Source organism: Muntiacus reevesi, chromosome 9 (assembly GCF_963930625.1).
Source record: "Muntiacus reevesi chromosome 9, mMunRee1.1, whole genome shotgun sequence".
Classification (NCBI taxonomy): Eukaryota; Metazoa; Chordata; class Mammalia; order Artiodactyla; family Cervidae; genus Muntiacus; species Muntiacus reevesi.
Window position 1 is genome coordinate 71,113,103 of NC_089257.1, and position 26,433 is coordinate 71,139,535.

At 37.4% G+C, this 26,433-nt stretch overlaps 1 protein-coding gene across 2 annotated transcripts in view; it reads left to right on the forward strand.

Moving 5' to 3' along the window:
- The window catches only part of RDX (radixin), a 102,128-nt gene that overhangs the window by 15,989 nt on the left and 59,706 nt on the right, over positions 1-26,433 (forward strand). For both annotated transcript variants that reach the window (XM_065945288.1, XM_065945287.1), the window contains exons 2-9: positions 329-402; positions 8,129-8,212; positions 12,875-12,970; positions 13,503-13,777; positions 20,325-20,408; positions 20,607-20,753; positions 22,024-22,120; positions 22,913-23,076. In XM_065945288.1, the coding sequence (XP_065801360.1) occupies positions 391-402; positions 8,129-8,212; positions 12,875-12,970; positions 13,503-13,777; positions 20,325-20,408; positions 20,607-20,753; positions 22,024-22,120; positions 22,913-23,076 (959 nt within the window). In that variant the 5' untranslated portion in view covers positions 329-390. The remainder of the gene's footprint in view (positions 1-328; positions 403-8,128; positions 8,213-12,874; positions 12,971-13,502; positions 13,778-20,324; positions 20,409-20,606; positions 20,754-22,023; positions 22,121-22,912; positions 23,077-26,433) is intronic.

Sequence of the window (26,433 nt, forward strand, 5' to 3'; positions counted from 1 at the left end):
TCGGAAAGAGAGAATTTGGGCTCTTAGTAATCTTTCCTTTTACTATGTGTTATCTGTAATTAAATAAATTTTTAGTTGATAATCAGGATGCTTTTATATTTTTATATAGTATGTTGTTTGAGATGTGTGCTATTTTAAATCACCAATGTAAGTATTTTTAAAGCATGAGAAATAATAGAAGACTTTAAAATCAGAATAAAATGAGAACTCCGCGTTAATTGTTAACATTTTAAAATGTGAGTTTAAAATTTTATTTAATCTGTACTAATTATATTGTTAACATTATTATATAAAAAATAGATCAATTATGCTTTCTTTTCTTTAACAGGCATAAAAGAGAATTCATAAAACTGAAGAATTTTCGAAGAGGGTGACATAAAGAGAAGAAAAATGCCGAAACCAGTAGGTGTATTTTGTTACTTTGACACTGCTTACTTAATAAAGTATCAATAGCATCAAGTTCCTTTTGGAACAAGGCAAAATATCATGGTAGAGTTTTGGTGGGGGAAAAGGCACTGATATTACTGTTTGTTTTAAATTTATGTGGCTAAAGTAACATGTTATATGGGCCAGTGATAGAGGTTTAAGTATCTTGTATGTATTAAGATTACCATAGGTTGTAGGGTCAGACTTAGTTCTTATCCTCACCCTGCCACTTAATCTGACTGATCTTTGTTAGATTCAGTCCCTCCTGGTCTTAATTTCCTCACATGTGAAATGGAGATGGAATTAGTACGTGAGAGTCTGGTGAGGATTAGAAGATCCTAGTACAAACACATTCAGTGCTCAGTAGAAAGTTACTTACTGTTAAACAGGAGAACATGATGAGAGGTCAGAAGGATTTGTGCAGAATTAATTTTTTCTTAATTCTAGCTTTGATACTAGTGATAACAGTGCTGATGTTATATATAGTCGTGAAAATGAAAAGTGTTAGTCACTCAGTCGTGTCTGACTCTTTACGACTCCAAGGACTAAAATCTGCCAGGCTTCCCTGTCCATGGGATTCTCCAGGCAAGAATACTAGAGTGGGTAGCTATTTCCTTCTCCAGAGGATCTTGTAGACCCAGGGATCAAACCCAGGTCTCTTGCATCGCAGACACATTCTTTACTGCCTGAGCCAGGGAAGCCCATATATAGTCTTAGGTTTTTGATTTAAGGGCGTACATATAATAATTTTTTGCTTTATTGTTACATAATTTGTGACTGAGTTGTATCTTTTTGTCCTAGAATCAGTGTTCCTTTCTTCATCTAACAAAAAAAATTTTTTTTCTTTTTTTTTTTTTTTTTTTTTTTTTTTTTTTGAGGTTGGAATTGCTTTTATTGGGGCGAGCGCGGCAGGCCCGCCGTGGTCAGGTTAGTGTTCTGCCCTCGGAGGCAGCCGAAGCCGGGTGCCTCCACCCGCCACCTCCCTGGGTTAGTGGAACATGCAAAGCTCAGTCAGAGGGTGGAGGCAGGGGTGGAGCCGCCAGGGCCCGGGCGATGGAGCAGGAGCGGGCGGCACCGGCTGGCGGCCTGGTTGGCACGAATCGCCCGGGTTTTTCTTTTTTTAAATGAACTCTTTGGCCAGATTTTTTTTGTTTTTTCTTCTTTTTTTTTTTTTTTAAAGAAAATCATTGTGTTTTAGTTTTTTGAATTTTCTGGCATGACTCACTTTTGAATTACTTTTCAAGATTGAGCAGGTAAAACGTGCATTGTTGGAGGGCGAGAAGAATAAAAAGATAAAAGGCATAATCAATAGAAAGCAAGGATTACGTTTTTTTCTATTTGCAGATGACATGATTATGTAAATAACCTGGAATTTACAAAACAGCTATTGGAACTAATAACAGAATTTAGCAAGATTGTTGGACATAAGGTTTTATGTTTTTTAAAAATCAGTTTTATATACAAGCAGCAAAATTCAAAAAATGTAAAAAATTCCATTTGTAACAGCATCAAAAACAAAATATTTAGGAATAAGTTTTTAGAAACTGTTTAAAAATATCTACACTGAAAACATTTAAGAAATTAAAAAGAAAAAAAAATTAAAAAGAACAAAGGATATAGAAAAATATACATTGGTCATAGATATTTCTAGAGAATACTATTAGACCAGTTCTCCCCAAATGTATTGGTAGGTTGAATGTAATTCCAATCAGTTGAATCCCAGCAGTTGCATCCCTTTGGATAAAATTGACTAGCTGATTATAAAATGTTTATGGAACTACCAAAACTTATGTGGAATATTTAAAGTGATTTGGAAGAAAACCAAGGGTGGAACAGTTAACACTTCTGGATTTCAATATTTATTTTCAAGAGACAAAAATAAGACCGTGTGGTATTGAGAAATTAGATAATAGGATCAGTGGAACAAAAATGTACCTACACATACATTCTTACTAAATATTTTTGACAAGATGTCACACAATTCAATGGGGAAATTAAATTCTTTTCAAGAAATGATGCTGTAGCAAAGAGTTATCCATACAGAAGAATATGAATGTTGACCCCTTATATCACAATTTACACACATCTAATTCTAAATGGATCATAAGCATAAGTTAAAAGCCCCAAAGTATAAAACTTTTAGAAGAAAATAGAAAACATTTCTACAGTCGTGAGGTAGGCAATGATTCTTTGATAAGACACAAAAAATTTGAAGCATTTAAAAAAAATGATCAAAATTAAAAACTGCTATTTGAAAAACAGCAGAAAGAAAGTGAAAAGGCAAGGCAGAATGGGAGAAAATAACTGTAGTGTAGTGTTCTTTTAGAACTCTAAGACAACCCAGTTTTTAAAAAGTGGGTCAAAACTTTGAGCAGATACTTCACAAAAGAAGATATATTAATAGCCAATAAACACTTGAAAAGACCCTCAGGGAAAAATAAAATTACAGTGAGAAACCACTTTATCCTTACTAGAGGGGCTAAAATCAGACTGTAAAGACCATGTCTGTAAGGATGTGCATCAACTGGAACTCTTATTTCTGGTAGGAATGTGAAATTCACAGCTACTTTGGAAAACTGTCTGAATAAGTACTGGAGGATCAAGACCATCCCCAAGGAAAAGAAATGCAGAAAGGCAAAATGGTTGTCTGAGGAGGCCTTAACAAATAGCTGTGAATAGAAGAGAAGGGAAAGGCAAAGGAGAAAAGGAAAGATATTCCCATTTGAATGCAGAGTTCCAAAGAATAGCAAGAAGAGATAAGAAAGCCTTCCTCAGTGATCAATGCAAAGAAATAGAGGAAAACAATAGAATGGGAAAGACTAGAGAACTCTTCAAGACAATTAGAGATACCAAGGGAACGTTTCATGCAAAAATGGGCTCAATAAAGGACAGAAATGGTATGGACCTAACAGAAGCAGAAGATAACTAAGAAGAGGTCGCGAGAATATACAGAAGAACTATACAAAAAAAGATATTCATGACCCAGATAATCATGATGGGTGTGATCACTCACCTAGATCCAGACATCCTGGAATGTGAAGTCAAGTGGGCCTTAGGAAGCATCACTACAAATAAAGCTAGTGGAGTTGATGGAATTCTAGTTGAGCTATTTCAAATCCTAAAAGATGATTCTGTGAAAGTGCTGCACTCGATATGCCAGCAAACTTGGTAAACTTAGCAGTGGCCACAGGATTGGAAAAGGTCAGTTTTCATTCCAATATCAAAGAAAGGCAATGCCAAAGAATGCTCAAACTACTGCACAATTGCACTCATCTCTCACGCTAGCAACGTAATGCTCAAAATTCTCCTAGCCAGGCTTCAGCAATATGTGAACTGTGAACTTCCAGATGTTCAAGCTGGATTTAGAAAAGGTAGAGGAACCGGAGATCAAATTGCCAACATTCATTGGATCATCGAAAAAGCAAGAGAGTTCCAGAAAAATATCTACTTCTGCTTTATTCACTATACCAAAGCCTCTGACTGGGTGGACCACAACAAACTGGAAAATTCTGAAAGAGATGGAAATACCAGACCACCTGACCTGTCTCTTGAGAAACCTGTATGCAGCTCAAGAAACAAGTTAGAACTGGACATGGAACAACAGACTGGTTCCAAATAGGAAAAGGAGTATGTCAAGTCTTTATATTGTCACCCTGCTTATTTAACTTATATGCAGAGTACATCATGAGAAACACTGGGCTGGATGACACACCACCCTTATGGCAGAAAGTGAAAAAGAACTAATGAGCCTCTTGATGAAAGTGAAAGAGGAAAGTGAAAAAGTTGGCTTAAAACTCAACATTCAAAAAACTAAGATCATGGCATCCGGTCCCATCTCTTCATGCCAAATAGATGGGAGAAAATTGGAAATATTGACAGATTTTATTTTCTTGGGCTCCAAAATCACTGCAAATGGTGACTGCAGCCATGAAATTAAAAGATGCTTGCTCCTTGGAAGGAGTGAAAGTCGCTCATTTATGTCCAACTGTCTGCGACCCCATGGACTTACTCCATGGAATTCTCCAGGCCAGAATATTGGAATGGGTAGCTATGACAAATCTAGATAATACGTTAAAAATCAAGGATATCACTTTGCCGACAAGGGTCCGTCTAGTCAAAAGCTGTACTTTTTCCCGTAGTTATGTACAGATGTGAGAGTTAGACCATAAAGACGGCTGAGTACTGAAGAATTGATGCTTTTGAATTGTGGTGCTGGAGAAGACTCTCTTGAGAATCCCTTTGACAGCAGGGGGGTCAAACCAGTCAATCCTAAAGGAAATCAACCCTGAGTGTTCACTGGAAGACCTGATGCTAAAGCTCCAGTATTTCAGCCACTTGATGCAAGGAACTGACTCGTTGGAAAAGACCCTGATCCTGGGAGAGATTCAGGGCAGAAGCGGGCGACAAAGGGATGAGATGGATGGATGGCATTACCAACTTAATTGTGATGAGCAAACTCCAGGAGATAGTGCAGGACAGGGAATCCTGGCATGATGCAGTCCATGGTGTTGCTCAGAGTCTGACACAATTTAGTGACTGAACAGCAATGGAATTACTCCTAGAATCAAATGAAATAGCTCTGAAGTTAGCCTTCTGGGCCTTTTTAAAGCAGACTTATAAGTAGGCTTTTCCGAAAAGCCTACTTGATGTTTTTTATGTTAACATCTGATAGGTTTATTCTGTTATATTTAAGTATTTTAAATATCTTAAAATTTTCTCAGTTTTAATTTCTAATGTGAATATTGATAGAGAACTCACATAAAAGCTTTTTGGGAAGAGCATGAGGAGATCCTGAGACTGTGAAATTGGAGAAATTCTAACCTAGGGCATTATTATTGTCTTTTTAGTTAAAGGTAATTTACTGTTCAGAGAAGCTTGGTGGGCTACAGTCCATGAGGTTGCAGAGTTGGTGAGATTAATTCAGATTCACCCACAATAATTTTCCTATCTTAAGATCAACTGATTACTAACCTTAAGTACATCTTCAAGATCCCTTTTATCATGTAATGTTAATGTAATCATGGGAGTAAATTGTAGGGGTTGGGGAAGTCATGAGGGCTGTCTTATAATTCTGCATATACACGTAAAAAAATGTTCCCAACTTCATTAGGAATCAAGAATCTGCGTATTAATAACATACTGAGATATTAGTTTATACCTACTAGGTAGTTAAATATTAGCAAATCTGATAACTACTAGTGAAAACAAAGCAGCAGAAATTCTTATTCACTGTTGGTGGGAGTGTAAATTGATGCTGTTGTGTTAGAAGACAATTCAACATACGTTGTAAAGTTGAAGGTGTGTAGTTTGTCACCCAGGGGTTCTTCCAAGTTATACTTCTAGAGAAACTCAGACACTTGTACTAGGAGACATGTACAAGAACGTTCACAGCAGTTTTGTTCTTAATAACCAAAAAATTGGAAACAATTCAATGTCAATTGATAGGAAAATGATAAATGAATTACTCTCTAGTCACATAAAGATGAATGAATTGCAACTACTAACAAAAACATCAATGAGTCTTAGAAATATAACTGAAAAGGCAAATTATAGTTTAGCAAAATTTTTGTTTAAACTTTTTATTGAATTAGAATATACATATGCAAAAGAATATGTGTGCTGCTGATGCATTTTCATAAAGTAAATACATATTGTAATTGTTGCCCACATCAGGGAAGACTTTATTGGCAGGTTCTATACAATTTTAGAAAGATCCCCTGGAGAAGGAACTGACAACCTGCTCCAGTATTCTTACCTGCAAAATCCCATGGACAGAGAAGCCAGGCAGACTACATACAGTCTGTGGGGTTGCAAGAGTCAGATATGACTTAGCAACTGAACAATAACACAACAGCTAAAAATCAAAAACTAAATAATATTTTATCATAGATACCTACATTTCTGATAGCACAATTGTTTTTAAAAAAACTAAGAGGATCACAAACAGAAAATTTAGGTTAGTGCTTACCTGTAGAGATTGGGATCCCAGAAATTCACAAAGGAGAAATATACTGGTGACACTGCTTTGTCATTTCTAGTTTTTAAGTTGAATGGTAGATTTATGGGTAAAGGAAAACACTTTCATAATTCAAAATGTTCTGATACTGGATGTGTGGGTTTTCCATACCAATCAGTTCCCGGGTTCTATGTGGATACCAGGTGTGTGTCCTGCAGTTAGTATATTCTGACACAGCCACCCAGAGTTAACGCAAACCCCAGAGATTAAGGGCCCAGACCACTAGACTGCTGAAGCTAATCACTGGTAATATATGTGACTCTCTCTTCTGGCTAACTTGGCTAAGGTTTGGAGATTCCTACAATCCCCTCTTCAGGTTCTGTAATATGCTGTAACAGCTCACAGAACTCTGGGAAACACTTCACTGCTGTTACTGACTGGTTAATGTAAAGGAAACTATAAAGAGTATGGATTTAGAGGACGAGGTCCAGAGGAGTCCTGAGTATTTTCTTTCTGTCTTTGTGGAGTTTGCGATGCACCACCCTGTCAGCAAGTGGGTGCATTCTGAGCTCCTTTGTTTAGAATTTTCTGGAGCTCCAGTTCATAGGCATGATTGATTAAATCATTGGACCTTGGAGATCTGCTCTCTTTCCTCACCGTTCACCCTCCTGGATAGTTGGGATGGGTGGCTGAAAGGTTCAGTCCTCTAATGGCATGATTGGTTTCTCTGGGTACTGGCCCCCATTCTAAAGCTATTAGGGCCCATCTAGAGTCACCCATTAGCATAAACTCTGGTATGATTGAAAGGAGCTTGTTATGAATAACAGAAAATCCTCTCAAATCTATTACTCAGGGAATTTCAAGGATTTTAGGAGCTCTGCTGGGAACCAGGATAAAAACCAAATATGTATTTATTATTATATTATCATTGTTTATTTTATTATACTTCATTGTCTATGTATGTTACATATATTTTATGTGTATTAATATTTCCTAAATTATTATAAAGAAGGAGCTCTATAAGATATCTTTGATTGGAGAAAGTATTTCAGATAAAAGTACATGTGTGGAGGTACATGTGGTTTTTAGAATGAGTTAAAGATAAGGGGAAATAAGTCTGATTTAGAGTTCTAGTGTGAGTTTAAAGATAGGTTTTTACCATGTCACGGTGGATTCTAGGCGAAGATGCTGTTCTGGAATAAAAATTACTTTGGTTAAGCATGTTACATTTGTGATCAGATATTAACCTAGGAAGGTATTTACATATAAAAATTAGAATTTGAAAAAGTCTAGCAAGTAAAAGGCAATAGATGAATGCTTTTTATAAAGAATGCATTTGCAGTATAAATAAAACTAAATATTTGATTTTTGTGTTGAAAGAAATATGGAATAGTGAATGACATTCAAAGAATTTGGAGTTGTACCTCAGTTAAATACCTGCCCTGCTTTTTAGTATCTGTGTGTTCTTGGGCAAGTGACAAAGAGTTTTTTATATAAATGAACACTTCTGTGGAAATGCAGATATCTCCTGCTGTTGTTGTAGAAACTAAATAAGAATGTGAAAAGCACCAGGCCTGGCACCTCCTGTATGATAAGTATTCAATAAATCAAAAATATAAAATATCAATAAAGAAAATATTAGCTACATTGAGTTGTTTTTTCATTGCTTAAATATTTTCTCATGCCTGACATTATACTTAGGTATTTTCTTTTTTCTACTGATTATACCTTTTGTTTTTATTGCAGATCAATGTAAGAGTAACAACGATGGATGCTGAGCTGGAATTTGCCATTCAGCCCAACACAACTGGCAAACAGCTTTTTGACCAGGTATCATTCACTACATGAAGTATGCAATTTTGACACCATAGTGTGCATACTTCTTTCTGTGTTTTTCTATATCTTTACTTAAAATGCTACAATGTAGCATTTGGAATTTTTCACAGTACTTGTTCAGATGTCTTGAACAACTGTAGGGATAGTCTTTCTTATTCCTAGATTTGAGAGATGAGCCTTTAAAAAAATAATTATTAGGTATTTATTAAACATCTGATATGAAAATCATTGTAATGAGGACTAAAAGGAATTCAGTGATATTCTCCATAGTCCATGAGTGGAATAGGTGGAGATCCTAGACAGAGGGGGTAAACGAGCAATGGGCTTGTGTGTCCAGTGCACAGAAAGTCAGACTCAGCAGTGAGAGTTTGCAGTGGAATAAGTGTTTATTGCAAGACAAGACCCCAAGCAAGGGAGTGGGAGACAAGTCTCAGATCCACTCCAACTTGGTCTTTGAGTTAGAGGCTTTTTTATAGAAGGGAAAGAACAAAGAAGCTGGGGTTAATCATTATGTGATATTTCTGTGACATTTCTTAATTGTAGTTTTGGTTTGGTCAGTCAGGATGTCTCTGCTTTCGTTATCCCAGGGTCTCTTAGCTTATCTTGCCCTGGAGAAGTAACCTGTGTGTTAATGATGATGTATGATACAGGAGCAGTTTTACTGCATTATTGGTATTATCAACAATGGCAGCAGTTTTGGCCATCTGACTCTGGTTGATTAGTGTTCAGTTAGCACAGGATTAAGGTCAGAGGGGACAAGAAAGGGAGTAAAGTTGGATAGAGAGATTAATCATAAACTCAGCTGGGGAACTTGGGTTTCAAGGAGATGGCGGGAGCAAAGGCATAAGCTATAAATAGGGCCCTGATAGCAGTTTGATGTCCTAGGCTCTTAATATGCTAGCCTGGAGTTAGAACATGGATGTCATGTTAAAGAACTTGAACTATTGATTTTGTCCTTTTTGTCACTCTTGAGTGCACACTTGAGCCACCCTGGGGAGTTTTAAAGAGAAAAATAAAGCAGTGCCTGGAAACCGCCTCTAGAGATTCTGTTTGATTGTCTGGGACCTACTCTAAACTATTAGTACTTTTATTGAGGCTCCCCAGGTAAAGCTGTATATAATGATTTAAGTAGTCAAGTTTTATTGAGAAAAGGAGGAAAGAGATTGGTGACTAGGGGGTCAAGTGTTTAAGAAGCGAATTGATTGTAGAAAGGAGGAGGTAGCTTTTACATGAACTTTTACAAGAACTTTTACATGAACTTATGATCAGGAGAGCAGTAGTCTGTGGTCATGCTAAATATTGACCTTACGAAATGGGAGAGTTCCTGGTATTACAGCAATAAATAACATACTGATTACCTACTGATCCCAAATATGATGAAATAAAAATTTAAAACTCCTGGGAAGTTGTTTCTTCCCTTGACTAGCTAATAAACTTAATATACTAATTAGATAATTAATGAGCTTGAACGCCCAGATAAAATCTTTTTGGAGATGAAAGAATTTTTTTGTTGTGAGTGAGCAATTTTTTAAGGCATCATCGTAAGCAATTGCATGCAATTTATGTTATGGGTATTTTACTTTTGTGAACTAATACTTCTGTTGATTCTTCTAGGTCTCATGTTTGTAAGTACATAAGCTGTCTTACTTGAATAAAAATATGGATGGAGTTAGCATTTACTGTACTCATAGCAAATTGAAATGTTATTTATAGTGAGCAAAATGTTTTGTGTTAGTCAAAAACAAATTAGCACATGGGCCTTTTTGGTATTGGTTAGTGAGAAATAAAAGATTTGTTTTTTTTCTAAGCAGAATTGCTTTAGTTTAGATACCAGGGAAAAGGAAACTACATATTTTATGATGCAGTAATGTGTACTAGTTGAAAAACGTGGGCTCTGGAACCACACTGCTAGAGGTAGAGTCCCAGATGTCGCTGTTTGACTTCATACAAAATTACTTTCTCTCATTTTTCTCATTTGTACAGTTAGGATGGTGGTAACATTATTCCATCAGGTTTTTGTCAGAATTAATTGAGACTTCAGAAGTGTAAACTATGTAGAACAGTGTTTGATACACAAAGACACACATTTCATATTGTAAATGAGAAGATCTAAGTTAAAGACTGTTGCTGGCTGTTCCAGCCTGTCTCAGCAGTTAATTCTTGTGGTCCCTGTTCTGTTTCTTGGCAATTTGAGCCCAAATTCCAGATCCAAATCTGGTGTTACCTTGGCTGAAGTTGAGTATACGGGTGAGCTAGCTGTCAGGTCAAGGTCAGTAGGTTCAGAGTCAGACCAGCAGCCCTAGAGGCAGGAGTTCTCTCAGATGAATCGACCTGTAGCAAAAGCTCAGTTCTAATTAGGACGTCCGCTTGGAGCCGTCTGCCCTGTGGAGGGGCTCTGGTGGAGTTTGTGAGGGCCTTTGGTTTGCTGCCTGCTGACTCTCCTCACTGGCCGCCTCTTCCAGTGTACCCCTGTGGGGTTAGAACATTACTCAGCGTCATCTGTTACGATGCAAGAAAAAAATGGTAAAAGTGTTTGTATTTTTATCTTTTAATTTTTTAGGATAGGCTTTCTGATGTATTAATGTGATAGCATATGTATAACTTATAAATAAATATGCATATATTATAGTTACAATATGTTTTTACTTGTAGATGCATGATTTAAAGTTTGCTAGAAGACTTTCAGAAATAGGGAAAGATGGAGCCTGTTAAGGAATTTCACACCTGTGGTCTCTTACTTTTCTGGTGTGTTGTGACAGTCTGAAGTTAAGAGGCTGTCCCTTGTGCCCCACTGGCAGATCCCTTTTTTACTTAGCAACATTGACTCACAGAAAACCTGGAGACAAAACTGAGGCTTGCTGCTTTGGTACTGCTCTTGACATTTCTTGTTTCTGCTACTCTGAGCTGAAATATTTTCTGTGGCTCTGTTGGGACAGCCTATCTTTGCCAAAGTTAAATTTTCTGGGGTCTCCTTTGTCTATGTTCAAGTTTTTGGTTGTTTGGCATTGATCAGCTTTTACTATCACTCTGGGTATTTATATACCATATCATTCAGAGAATTCTCTCTCTTTTTTTTAATGTGGTAACCTTTCCTGACACAACTAAACTTTTTTTTTCCCACAGCTAAATTTTTTTTTCTTATTTTTAATTTTTGTATGTGTCATTTCAGTGAAATTTTTTCAAGAGGGAAAGTAAACTGAAGGGTTCCATTTACCATCTTGAAACCAAAAGCCCGGCATGTTTTTAGATTTTTATTTTAGAAGAAATATTTCTTATTATTATTTGTTTTAAACCAAGAATGTTTACTACTTAAGAACTAATATGGAATCTTTTTGTAAAGCTTTTAAAGTCCTAATAAACTCTCACCTCCCTCATTTTAAATATAGATTTAAAAATATGCTTTTGTTGGCATAATCCTGAGTGTGAGTTAATAATCCTAGCTTACCACTTTAGTTACTCTGTAGTACTCTTGGGTACCTACTACAGGCTAGTCATTCTTGGAAATGACATGAATATTAAGATGAATAAGGCAGTAATCTTTTCCTTAGTTTTAAACAGCCAAGGAGGGTAAATAGACACTCTACTACTAATAATTAATTATGATAAAAGAAGTTTAAGCAGCAGTATAAATAAAGTACTGTGGAGTTACTAAGGACCAAGTGATTAATTTTGTCTAGATGATAGGAAAGCTTCATTCACAGAAGCATGTTAGTTGAGCTGGGCCTTGCTGCTGCTGTTGCTGCTAAGTTGCTTCAGTCGTGTCCGACTCTGTGCGACCCCATAGACGGCAGCCCAGCAGGCTCCCCCGTCCCTGGGATTCTCCAGGCAAGAATACTGGAGTAGATTGCCATTTCCTTCTCCAGTGCATGAATGTGAAAAGTGAAAGTGAAGTCGCTCAGTTGTGCCCAACTCTTAGCAACCCCATGGCCTGCAGTCCATCAGGCTCCTCCGTCGATGGGATTCTCCAGGCAAGAATACTGGAGTGGGTTGCCATTGCCTTCTCCGGAGTTGGGCCTTGAGGAATACATTATTTAACAGGTGGTAAAAGTACAGAAGAAAAGCAAAGAAAAATAAAAGTACAGAAGAAACATTCTAGGGAGGGGAAGAAGCATGAGCCAAAGGTATAGAAGGGTAAAATTTATGGCATGTTCCAAGAATGGTTTCTTGCTCAGTGAGAGTGGAACATAGAATATATGAGGCTGAGTGAAGGGACGTAGGAATGGAGGTGAAGCAGCAGCTGGATAGCTTGAGGCATGGCATTTACAGGTCCTCAGAGAGTCTTCGTACCAAAATGATACTGTTTGTTTGCGCTACTTGATAGTATAATTTGGGTTGGGGGAAGGGTAAACTGAAATAGGAAAGTGGGATTAGGACAGCTCTGTGTCTTTTGCCCAGATTCTTCTTTTTATCTGTTAGGGTCATGTTGGCAGATGAGAAGGAAAAGGCACACGGAAGAGTGGATCAGATAAGGTTGAAATGACATTACGGAATTTAATAAACAAAACCTGAACTTAAATTTTTAGGAATATTGCTTTAATTAGTATGTTAAATTTAGGAAAGATCTTTACTATAATTTCCATGTGGTTTTGTTCTTCCTTTGAAGTATAGTGACTTCTGGTTACAATGTGAGTGTTGAACTGAACTTTTTTTTTTAAGGTGGTGAAAACAGTTGGTTTGCGTGAAGTCTGGTTTTTTGGGCTGCAGTACATGGACAGCAAGGGCTATTCTACATGGCTTAAACTAAATAAAAAGGTAAACTGTGTATGATAACGTATCTAGCTAATAATTAAGTTGCTTTGAAGTTAATCTTGATCATGTTAAATCGGACTGAGCGAGAAAAACTCAGAGTCTGACTGATTTTAAACCTCTTTTATAGTTATCTCTGTGAATCATTAGAGGAGTCATGTCTTTTAATTTACTAAGGTACCATCACCATATCATCTTCAAAAACAGAAATGTTCATTTTTTTCCTGTTTGAAAACTCAGCAGTAAGAAATACTATAAGGTATTGCTTACTACTTTGATCTTAATTTAAACATATTCAGGATAAGTTGCTCTGGAGAAATTTCAATTAGGTTATTAATTAGGATCTGTGAGTTATCAGTCACATTCATAAGCATAGAATCTTTTTCTCACATTTATTACAGGTTTAAGATCTTACTTAATAGATTTAGAATCTTATGTTTTATATCCTATTTTGTTCCAAAAGAGACTATTATGTGACTATGGTCAGTTATTGTGAACCTAAGATTTTTATTGAATATACTTGAAATTACTATTACAGGTGACACAGCAAGATGTTAAAAAAGAGAATCCTTTGCAATTCAAATTTAGAGCTAAATTCTTTCCTGAAGATGTTTCTGAGGAATTAATTCAAGAAATAACCCAGAGACTTTTCTTCTTGCAAGTTAAAGAAGCTATATTAAATGATGAGATATATTGTCCACCAGAAACTGCAGTTCTTTTGGCTTCTTATGCTGTCCAAGCCAAGTATGGAGATTATAATAAAGAGATTCATAAACCAGGCTACCTGGCTAATGATAGACTCCTCCCCCAGCGGTAAGTGAAGCATGCTTTTATGCTATAGTCTCTGAAAAATCATATTTTAGAAGCTTGTAAATGGTTGTGTTTTTTGTTGGTTTCTTTTTTTTTTTTTAGATTTTTAAGTTGCTAATTGGGTTAGGGTATACTTTAAAAAGTTATGACCCAGAAGCTACATAGATTTATGTACTCTGTAATTACTTAAACGTTTTGTCTCTTCTCCTTCTCACAGATAAGCAGTAAGTGGAGGCAGTCATAATTTGGGCTTGAGGAGGCATGACTTGCTACTTATTAGTAAAAATTCTCATTTTTACTAATTTTTACAAGGTAGACCGTTGCTTAATAAATGTTTTTGGAAATAGTAAGTTCCAGGCTACATTTCCTCCATATAATTAAAATTAAATTTCTAACTTTCCAAAAGACTTTTTAAGCTTGGTTATTGGACTCTTAGTCTAGTGCTCTGTTCCCATCTGCAGCATACTATTGCCTGTTCTGAACTCGGGTCTGTTCCCCAGACACAGGAAAGCCGATCTACTGACACCTGTTTGTGGTGAAGGAAAGCACAGCATTTATTGCAGGGTACCAAACAAGGGAGTGAGAGACAAGTCTCAGATCCACTCCCACCTGATCTTTGAGTTAGGTGCTTATTAAAGGGAAGGAACAAAGACGCTAGAATTAATCATTGTTTGGTGACAGCTTGGGAGTCAGAAGTCTGTGGTTTAAGATTTATCTGGCTAGGTGGCCCGTGACTGGGAGGTCTGCTAAATAACCTGAGTTTGTACATTACTGATGATATCTATAATAGCAGTTTTAGTATAGTAGCAGTTCATAGTGTTATTGACAACAGCAGCTTTAGCCATCTGGCTGTTGGCTGATTAAGTGTTCAGTTAGCGCAGGACTGAAGTCAAGAGGGGGCAAGGAAAGGCAAAGAAGCTTTGCATGTAGAGGTTAATAAAAACTCAGTAGGAGAATTTGCTTTCGGGAGACTCGGTTTCAATACAAGTTATTTCAAGGTAGCATGCTGCAGGAAAGCATCATTAGCAGGCCTTGGTTTTAAATGCCGATTCTACCCTCTGCTAATTGTGTGGCCTCAGGTATATCAGGTATATAACCTACACTCTATGAGCCTTAGTGTCTCATTCTGCACAATGAGGGTAACAGTTCTGCTCTGTCAGCCTATGTTTATGACTACAGTTCATGAACTGTGTGCTTTACAGTCCTAATTGTAAAGTGTGATACAACTGTTAGTTGGTAGTATTATTTATAAAATCTAGAAATTACATCAAATATTACTTTTGAACATTTCAGTTCTTAATGGTAGTAGTATACGCGACCCTGATGTTAGAATGTACATAGGGACTTTTCTCTAGAATCCAGAGAAATTATTACTATTTGCATAGATTCCTGAATTTTAAAATTTCTATTTAAAGGCAGAACTGCATATTATTAACCTAAAATTTAAGTTCTCTATCACTTCCTCATTTAGGCTCTTAAGTGTAATTTCTTTTTTGTAGGTACTAAATATGAAGAAATCAAAACTGTCTATTTTTATTATTAAGTTCCTTTGGTTGTAGCATTAACAATTAATTTTGGTTAGTAAATTATATTCTGTTGCTGTGTGCTTTATGGGTACCATTAAGTGCAGTAGATTATAGTAATTGATCATTAAATGTTATCTATTCTTTTGCTGTTTAATTTTATAACAATAATAGTTTTAATAGTATATATTATATATTATTCACTGAAAGAAACAGGAGTATGAGATACTTGTTAGTTTCTTCATAACTATTGGTCCAACCCAAAATTCAGTGTCTCAGATTTTGTAAGCATTGAATGGAGTAATTGATTACCAATGTAGTAGAATTGCATTTCAGATGAGTTTTTTTTCTTTTAAATTTTAAAATTATTTGTTTTTTTAAACTTTCTATTTTTGTATCAGAATATAGCTGGTTAACAGCATAGTGATAGTTTCAGGTGAACAAAGAAGGGACTCAGCCATATATATACATACATCCATTCTCTCCCCAACTTCTCTCCCATCCAGGCTGAGCAGAGTTCCATGTGCTGTATAGTAGGTTCTTGTTGGTTATCCATTTTAAATATAGCAGTGTATACATGTCCATCCCATACTCCCTAATTATCCCTTCCTCCCAGCAACCATAAGTTTGTTCTCTAGTCTGTGAGACCTAGAGAAACCCAGTCTATTTAGGAAGAAGAAAGATAGCACCTGCTGCTCAAGATTTGGTTTTTAACTTTGAAGGTCCAGTCAGGTGTCCTTCAAGTTGTTAGTCTCAGGAGGATTCATTCAAGTTATCTAAGTTTAAAAGAAATCCATAATGTCAGAATACTAAGTTTTTAGTTTAGAATGGAGGAGATACTTTCAGTCATTGATTTTATTCCATGTGTGAAAGTGAAAGTTGCTCAGTCATGTCTGACTCTTTGCGACCCCATGGACTGTCCATGTAATTCTCCAGGCCAGGATGCTGGAGTGGGTAGCTTATCCCTTCTGCAGCGGAGCTTCCTGACCCAGGAATCAAACTGGGATCTCCCGCATTTTAGGTGGATTTTTACCAACTGAACTATGAGGGAAGCCAGATTCCATGTATAGTATATAACAAACTTTTATCACTTAAGTGCCTGGGGGAAAATTAGTAATCATGTTATTTGGTGAACCTAAGTCAAACACATAAATTTAATGATTTTGATGGATGTTTATAATCCTTGTATTGAAAAACCCAGATAAGCAATCTGGTCTCCCACAGTAGAGTTTAACAGTCTGCTGATAGGAACAGTCAGCCCCACAGATACTATCCCTCTCTTGAAAAGAGCTAGATATGCATGTTTTTCTGTACCCAGTTTCTGATGGGTATCTGGGTGGTTTGCAATAGCTTTTCAAGGTGAGAAGGAACCCATTTCAGAGAATGAAGATGTCAGTTTTGAACCTACTGACATCTCCAGTGTAAGAGCAGTTTTAGTATAGCATTGGGGGTTGAACCCAGATTGTGGTAGACTGGGGGCAGTGATGTGAGGTATAGAAATAAAGGACAGTAAATACAAACAGTTCCTGAAAGGAATTTGGCTGTGATAAAGAAAAAAAACTAAGAGGAGGGGAGCATAGGTTTAAAGTGTTCTTTAAAAGATGGAAAATAATTAATTCCTTTATTCACTCTACACATTTTTGCCTCATCTGTTTTAGCACTGGGCATAATTGGCGAGGAACATGGATGTGAGTGTTGTGTGCTTCACGCAAATGAGTATACTATCATACCTCCTTTTTCTGTGCTTTGTTTTACTGTGCACTGTAGGTACTGTGTTTTTTTTTTTTTTTACAAATTGAAGGTTTGTGGCAGCCAGCATCAAGCAAGTCTGTTAGCACTATTTTTTTTCCAGCAGCTTTAGCTCACTTCATGTATCTCTATCAGGTTGGGGCGTCCTGCAACATTTCAAACCCTCCACTAGCAAAATGATTATGACATTCTGAAGGCTCAGATGGTGGTTACTTTTTTTTTTTTTTTAACAATAAAGTACTTTTAAATTTTAGTATGTACATTGTTTCTATGGACAGAATGCTGCTGCACACTTAATACAGTATAGTATAACCATAACCTCTGTATGCACTAGAGAACTGAAAATTTTGTGTAACTTGCTTTGTTGAGGTGATCTGAAAATGAACCAAAAATATCTCTGAGATGTGCGTGTATCTGGTAATATAGATAGGCAGGGATGGCAAATGATGGAGTGAGAAATATTTCCTGAGAAAATAGAGGAAAAAGTCATTTAAAGGGGTTTCCAGGAGGCACAGTGGTAAAGAATATTCACCTGCCGACGCAGAAGACACAAGAGATGCCGGTTCCACCCCTGGGTCAGGAAGATCCCCTGGAGAAGGAAATGGCAACCCACTTGTGTTTTCTGGCCTGGGAAATCCCATGGACAGAGGAGCCTGGGGGGCTACAGTCATGGGATCGCACAGTGGGACGTGACTTAGCGTGTGCACGCACACACACTCACAGGTCGTTTAAAGGCCCAAATAGACTTAAAGCCAAGGTGAAACAGATTAGCCTTATCATGAAGAAAAGACTCCTTTTTTTTTTTGGACAGAAGATTTAGCTTCCCTACTCACCTCTCAGTAATTGTTGCTTTTTTTTTTTCTTTTTAAAATATTTTCAAGGTTTTTATTTTTGGCTGTGCTGAGTCTTCCTTACTGTACACAGGCTTTCTGTAGCTGTGGCAAGTGGGGGCTACTCTCTAGTTGTGCACGGGTTTCTTATTGAAGTGGCTTCTCTTGTTGCAGAGGACGGGCTCTAGGGCACATGGACTCAGTAGTTGCAGGCTCTAGAGTCATTTAGAGTCAGTTTTTTTGGCGGGGGTGAGATTTAATAACCCCTTTATTCCATGGAGAAGGAAATAGCAACCCACTTCAGTATTCTTGCCTGGAGAATCCCATGGACGGTGGAGCCTGGTGGGCTACAGTCCACGAGATTGCAGAGAGTCAGACACGACTGAGCGACTTCACTTTCACTTTATTCCATGCACTAGGGACTCTGGAAGGGGCTGGGGTTGGGCTGAGAGCAGAGAAGGTACAATCCTAGAGCAAGGAGGGCAGGGAAAAGGACAGAAGCCAGGGAAATATGGATGCTCTAACTTATAGACCACATCTCACCCACATGCGACCAGCGCCCTCCCCAGTACCTTCTCACCCGATACTGGGTGCCTCTGCTGCCCTTGGGCTAGAGTCTGTTTCCCCAGCCCCCTCCCACCCCCCAAAACTCAGGGCCAAGGTCTCTAGAAAGCTCATGGCAGGGCCCTGGGGCCCTGTCTTGTCTTGGAGGCCTGAGGCGGCAGTGGCAGTCTGGTGAGGGGACCTGTGCCCCGGATTGCCTGGCTCTGGGGGCAGGGGTCCGGCCCCCGCGCAGTATGGAGTGGGCTGGGGAGGCCCTACTGCACTGAGCATGGTGGTGAGCGCTGGACCAGGCGCTGAGGTGGCGGAGTCCAGCGGGAGGCGCGGTGCTTGGGGCCTTGACTGATGAGTTCTGGCCAGGGCGGCTTGGGGCGCAGAGAACCGTGCAGCGCAGGGGAGAGCTGGGTGCTGGTGGCCGGTGGCCAGGCTGGCAGTGTGCGCGGAGGCCCCCAGGTGAAGCAGGCACTTGCGGAATTCGGACAAATGGCCCCTGGCTAGTGCCTCCGCATCCTGCACTGGGGACAGGGAACCCTGGGGGCTCTACCGGCTTCCACTGTCTCAAATAGCCCATAGCAGACGCCACTAGGGCTCAGTAGTTGTGGCCCACCAGCTTAGTTGCCCCACAGCATGTGGATCTTCTCGTGCAAGAATCAAACCTGTGTCCCCTGCATTGACAGGTGGATTCTTAACCACTGGACAATGAGGGAAGTTCTCTTTTTTTTTAGTTTAATTTTTATTTTATATTGGGATATTATATTTGATTTACAGTGTGTTACTTTCAGTGTACAGCAAAGTGGTTCAGTTATACATAACGTATGTCCATTCTTTTCCATATACTTTTCCAAATTGGGAATTTTTAGATACCTGCAAACCAGTCATACAGATTAATAATGCAAGTACATTATATAAAATGGAAACGAGGGAGATTTGAGATGCTTAATATAAAAAACCAGAACATAAATCTTAGTGGCATTCAATTTAATTAACCTGTACATTCAGATTTTCTTAACATTGTCATTTCTGCAGTTGGCTGCATTGCATTGCATTGCATTACATTGCCCTCAAGGCTTGCCTCTTGATGAGCACAGAGGGCAGGTGGCAAGAGAGTATTAAGACAAGAAAAATGCGCAAATTTAAGTGCTGTAAAGGTGTTCGATTTAAGTGTTGAAATTAAGAATGTTTGTTCATGTTTGCTTACATTTGTAGAAGAAACACTTAAATGATACAAAAGAAACTAGTAAGTTACTTGAAGTTTGGGGGGTGGTGAAAAAATGCTTTTTCACTTGTAAACTTATATAAAAGTATACCTGTAGAAAACATAAAAATTAAATTTTGCATAAAAGCAAGTAAATACATATAGGCAAAGAAGAATTCTGATTTTTGATTTGTTCCTCTCAAATCTTATTATTCATGGGAAAGTTACTTTCCCTGTTTTTGGTACAATATTTTATTCATTGCAAACATTTGAATTCCCATAAACTATCCATGTAACTATTTCTAAAACTTAATGTAAAATAATTTTAGGGTCATAGAGTCTCTATATTTTGAGTTCATTGTAGGTTCACCCACAGTTGTAATAAAAAATGGTAGTGAGGTCTGGGTCCTCTGTATCCTTCCCCAAGCCTTCCGTAATGGTAACATCTTGCATGACTTCAGTACAATATCACAACTAGGATGTTGGCGTTGATGCCGTCCACTGACCCCATCAAGTTTCATCAGTGTTACTGCAGTCCTTTGTGTATATGTATGTATGTATTGGTGCAGTTTTATCATGTGTATAGCTTTGTATGATTACCACAGTTAAGGTACTGAACAATTCTAGACTTTTTAAAAGCATGTTGATTTTGAATCTAAGGGGCATTTTTATAGATTTTTTTTTCCTTACAGTGTTTTGGAGCAACACAAACTGACAAAAGAACAATGGGAAGAAAGAATACAGAATTGGCATGAAGAACATAGAGGAATGCTAAGGTATTGAGTGGTTATTTTCTTAGTGTTTTTCCTCAAATTAAGGTTTTTTTTCATAACACTTTTTATTATATCAGAGTATCCCTCAAAGATTATTAGACTTATATGAATACATGTAAAGCACTAAACTTTAATCCTAAATGTTTTGTAATTTGTTTGATCTTATTTTTATATATGTTAAAATTAGCTTTATTTCAACAGGGAGGATTCTATGATGGAGTACTTAAAGATTGCACAGGATCTAGAAATGTATGGAGTCAACTATTTTGAAATAAAAAATAAGAAAGGAACTGAATTGTGGCTAGGTGTTGATGCTTTGGGTCTGAATATTTATGAACGTGATGACAAGTAAGTAAATTAGGTGGATAGTGAACTAGTCTTTATTCAGCAGTCTGTATGGCTTTAATCTTATGTGTAAAGTTCTCTTGGGGATTGGTAACTCTTAACTGCTTCTCCCTTGCCCCCAAATTAAAAGATTAATTAATATTGGATAGGTTCTCAGATAGCATACCTGTTTTCTCAACATCTTGTAGTTTCAGAGTTCTACTTCTCAAGAAGTGTATTTATCAAATAGAGTGATTTCACTTCTCTTTGAAGTGTGCTTCCTGATGTCTTGTGAGTTATGTCTGGTAACTTAAAATTTGTTCTCTCATAGATGAAAAGTGATTACTTAAATGTTTTCCTGGCTTGTAGGTTGAAATTGAAATTAACATGCATAAACAGCAACAGTGAAACAATGAATTATAGGTGTATGCGTGCTCAGTCACTTCAGTCGTGTCCAACTCTCTGAGACCCCATGGGCCATGGCCCGCCAGGGTCCTCTGTCCATGGGGTTCTCCAGGCAAGAATACTGGAGTGGGTTGCCATTTCCTTCTCCAGTGATAAAGTATGAAGTGAGTGAAGTGAAGTCGTAATTTACTGTATTTTGTAACACTTTTTGTTTGAACATTTATAAGAATTATTTTGAATATTTTTAGACATCAATAAAGTAGAATATATTGAGCAGTGACATTTTATTTTGAAATCAACCCAGAATGTATAATATGTCAGGCTCTTAGAGAACTTTTAAGTAATGATAACTGCAGTTATTTTACACCTTTCTTTTGTTTACCATGTCACATAAGCATCTAAGTCTATGCCAGTAATGCTTTTTTCCAAGATGTTTCTTTTTATTCTGGTCTCAGAACTTTATTTTCATTATTTGTAGGTATCTAATAAAGTATACATTCCTAAGCAGATACAATAATTCCAAAAGAGAGTATTTTACTGATTTTACTCTCATATTTTTTCATATATTACAAAGCAAATTAAAATGCTATGTGATTCAGAAGAGAAAATTTTGAAAGTTTTGAATGAAAAGCAAAAATGACCTGAAGAGTAAATCTTGTGGATGAAATCTTTTCTTCCTTTAAAAATTTTGAAAGAGTTTCCGTTAGAGTACCTGTTAGAGGTGTGACTTCAAATAAAGATGGGGAATATGAAAGAGGGGTGAGCTCAAGATGGGAAGGATTGGAATTGGGGATTGTGGACAGTGGGGACTTTGGACTTAACTGGAATGTGTCAGTTTCTTTTTATAATGAGAATATATTCATCTTAAAGCATGCTTTTATTCTTTAAGGTTAACACCTAAAATTGGTTTTCCCTGGAGTGAAATCAGAAATATTTCATTTAATGACAAAAAATTTGTTATAAAGCCGATTGACAAAAAGGCACCTGTAAGTAAAATTCCTTTAGTTTATGTATTAACTCTTTAAATTTTTGCCACTTTGCTATGCTAGCACTTGAAGAACGACATTGTCTATTTATTGAATTGCTTCTGAGAAGTAACCCTTTTCACAGTTTTAACTGAGATTTAACTATAGGGTAGGCAGTTTTTATTAGGGGATGATTGGAAACAATCAGCATTCCTATTTAAAAAAAGCATGTTCGTGGCTAGAATTAGTGGAGGTAACCCTTCTCTAAATTACTTGCTTAGAGAGTATTACATAATGAACTTTGGATTTTTGTAACTCAATGCCTTGAACGTAAGAAATCTTTATATTTAAATAGTTGTTTTTATTGCTCTAGTGTCAGGTGTACTCTAGTATTTTAGCTCAATTATTGAAAACACAAAGATATGGAGAAAATTTCTAGGTTAAAAAGTTTAACAGAGTTGAACAAAGATCCAATTTTGAGATTAATGGCAAAGGCAAAACAAACAAAAAATCCTCCTCTGAGGTTGAAGGAATTGATGTTCATAGTTTCTTTGGAGAAGAAAAAAGAATAAGTGTCATTTAATACATTGATAAGATAAGAATGTTAGCTTCTCCACAAAACCAGTAGGGAATGAAAGGGTGAGGGAACCAGTTTTGTGAAGGTATGGCATAAGGAGTGAAGAAATTCTGTGATTTCTAAACTATATGGAGTATGACATTAGAATTCATAGGAGAGGTTAAAATTTTGTAGAGATTATTGTGGGAAGGACTATCCTTCATGAAGATTTTAAATTCAGGCTCCTTTATGTTTAGGATTTTGTTTTTTATGCACCTCGTTTGAGAATCAATAAGCGGATTTTGGCCTTATGCATGGGAAACCATGAACTCTACATGCGAAGAAGGAAGCCTGACACTATTGAAGTACAGCAGATGAAGGCCCAGGCTAGAGAAGAGAAACATCAGAAGCAGCTGGAAAGGTACGGAGTTTATGGCCTTTCTTTTTCTTAATCTTTGACTGTGCTGGGTCTTCATTGCAGCACATGGGCACGTCTCTTCTTTTGTTGTGGAACATGGGCTCTAGAGCACACGGGCTCAGTAGTTGGGGCGCTTGGGCTTCTTAGTTGCATCATGTGGGCCTGTCTGTCCCAAGGTACGTGGAACCCCAGTTCCCCAACCAAGGGTCAAACCTGCATCCTCTGCTTTGGAAGGTGGATTCTTAACCACTGGACCACCAGGCAAGTCCCTAGTCTTTCATTTTTAATTGATAGCAGAAGGTTATCTAAAATTTAAGAATCCTCATCAGTTTCTATAAAATACTCTAAATTTACATTTTTACATTATATTCATTTAATACCATGATATGGTTGGCCAAATAGTTTGTCCAGGTTTTTCCATAAGGTGTTATAGAAAATGCTATTAAAATTGAATGACAGCATGAGTTATCACTATCCTCTTTTAAAGTGAGTATGTATGATTTTCAAGTTAGAAATCTTTTTGATAGTTCTGAGAAAATAGCTTTTTGAGACTTCACAGATGTGCTTTTCTTGAATTGTGCTTGCTTTTTACTGACAGACTTTGGTGTGGACATAGTATGAAATTTTCAAGTTTGTTTTGCTTGTGACTTGTGTATCTTCATTTTTCAGGGTAGGATTATGCTGAATATTTTGATTGGAAACAATGTCAGTGACGTGAAGTGAACAGTCACTATTCAGAGTTTAATAACACTAGCACTCCCTGCCAGTGACACTGATCTTTTTAACCAGGGTTCACTTAGACTTTCGAAAAAGATGTTAAATATATTAAATTAAGACTTCTGAAACATAAAAATACTGAATAAAATCCTTGTTTACCTTGGAACCACATTTCTGGCTCTAGCAGTCATAATGCCCAAATCTGATTCTATATTAATTTAGACTTTATGCTTTATTTGAAAAAATTTAGAGATCAAATTAAAGTTAACATCTGTTGAGGAAATCATTATAGAATAACACAATAATCTTAAGAATAGAGTAAGTCTAAAGAAAACAAAATCGAGGACCCCTAACAGAATACATAAAAACATATATTGTGTTGGAAATAACGTGATTTGAATCCAGTAATTAAATCAGTCCTCTGCCAGAAATAGTTTTGCTACCTATATTTTTAATCATTGTATTAGATACATTTTTTTTTCTTAAATGTTTTGTATAATTCAGATATTGTATTAATTCACATTGTTTCAGTCAAGTTGTCTGCCTTTGAGAAGTCAGGTCAGTTTAGTTCAGTCGCTCAGTCACGTCAGACTCTCTGCGACACCTGGGACTGCAGCATACCAGGCCTCCCTGTCCATCACCAACTTCCAGAGTTTATTCAAACTCATGTCCATTGAGTTGGTGATGTCATCCAACCGTCTCATCCTCTTGTTATCCCCTTCTCATGCCTTCAGTCTTTCCCAGCATCAGGGTCTTTTCAAATGAGTCAGTTCTTCACATCAGGTGGCCAAAGTATTGGAGTTTCAGCTTCAGCATCAGCCCTTCCGATGAATATTCAGGACTGATTTCCTTTAGGATGGACTGGTTGGATCTCCTTGCAGTCCAAAGGACTCTGAAGAGTCTTTTCCAACATCACAGTTCAAAAGCATCAATTCTTTGGCACTCAACTTTCTTTATAGTCCAACTCTCATGTTCTTAGTTGACTACTGGAAAAACCATAGCCTTGACTAGACGGACATTTGTTGACAAAGTAATGTCTCTGCTTTTTAATATGCTATCTAGGTTGATCATAGCTTTTCTTCCAAGGAGCAAGCTTCTTTTAATTTCATGGTTGCAGTCACCATCTGCAGTGATTTTGGAGCCCCCAAAAAGAAAGTCTGACACTCTTTCCCCATCTGTTTTGCCATGAAGTGATGGGACCAGATGCCATGATCTTAGTTTTCTGAATGTTTAGTTTTAAGCCAACTTTTTCACTCTCCTCTTTCACTTTCATCAAGAGGCTCTTTAGTTTTTCTTCCATAAGGGTGGTGTCACCTGCATATCTGAGGTTATTTATTTCTCCTGGCAATCTTGATTCCAGCTTGTGCTTCATCCAGCCCAGCATTTCTCATGATGTACTCTGCATTTAAGTTAAATAAGCAGGGTGACAGTATACAGCATTGATGTACCCTTTTCACTATTTGGAATTAGTCTGTTGTTCCATGTCTGGTTCTAACTGTTGCTTCCTGACCTGCATACAGATTTTTCAAGAGAAGTTAACTGCTTTTTAAAATATGTTTTAAACAGACATGAAACTATCCTGTAATTCCTGACCCCATCATTAAAGTTGCTAAGTTGAAATGTTACTTTGAGCTCTGTCATTTTTTACTGCTCTCACGTGGCTTAGGATCACATTGTAGTTCTTGATTTACTTTTAATTGAAGGATAATTACAATATTGTGTTGGTTTCTGCTATTCATCAACATGGATCAGCCATAGGTATACATATGTTCCCTCCCTCTTGAACCTCCTCCCCGCCTCCCACTCCATCCCAGCCTAGCTTGCAACTGGCCCAGTGTGAGCTCCCTGAGTTACACAGCAAATTCCCCCACTGGCTGGCTATTTTGCATATGTTAATATGTATGTTTCTGTTCTATGCTTCTCTCTATTCATCCCACCCTCTCCTTCTTATATTCATCTCACCCTCTTATATTCATCTCATTCATCATCTTATATTCATCTCACCCTCTCCTGCTTACACCCCCTGTGTCCATAGGTCTGTCTGTGTTTGCATCTCCATTGCTACCAGGCAAGTAGGTTCATCAGTACCATCTTTCTAGGTTCCATATATGCCTTAATATAGGATATTTGTTTTTCTCTTCTGACTTACTTCACTCTGTGTAATAGGCTTTAGATTTATTCACCTCATTAGCACTGACTCAGATGCATCCCTTTTTATGGCTGAGTAATATTCCATTGTGTACATGTACCACAGCTTCTTTATCCATTCGTAGACATCTAGGTTGCTTCCATGTCTTAGCTATTATAAATAGTGCTGCAATGTACACCAGGGTACATGTGTCTTTTTCAGTTACGGTTTTCTCAGGGTATATGCCTGGTGGTGGGATTGTTGGGTCACATGGTAGTTTTAGCCCTAGATTTTTAGGGAATCTCCTTACTACTTCCCATAGTGGCTGCATCAGTTTACATTCCACCTAACAGTGCACCAACATGTCATGTCCCTTTTCTCCGCACCTTCTTCAGCTCTTATCATTTGAAGATTATTTTGATGGTGGTCATTCTGATGGGTGTAAAGTGATACTGCAGTTTTGATTTGCATTTCTGTAATACTGAGTGATCTTGAGCATCTTTTGGTGTGTTTAT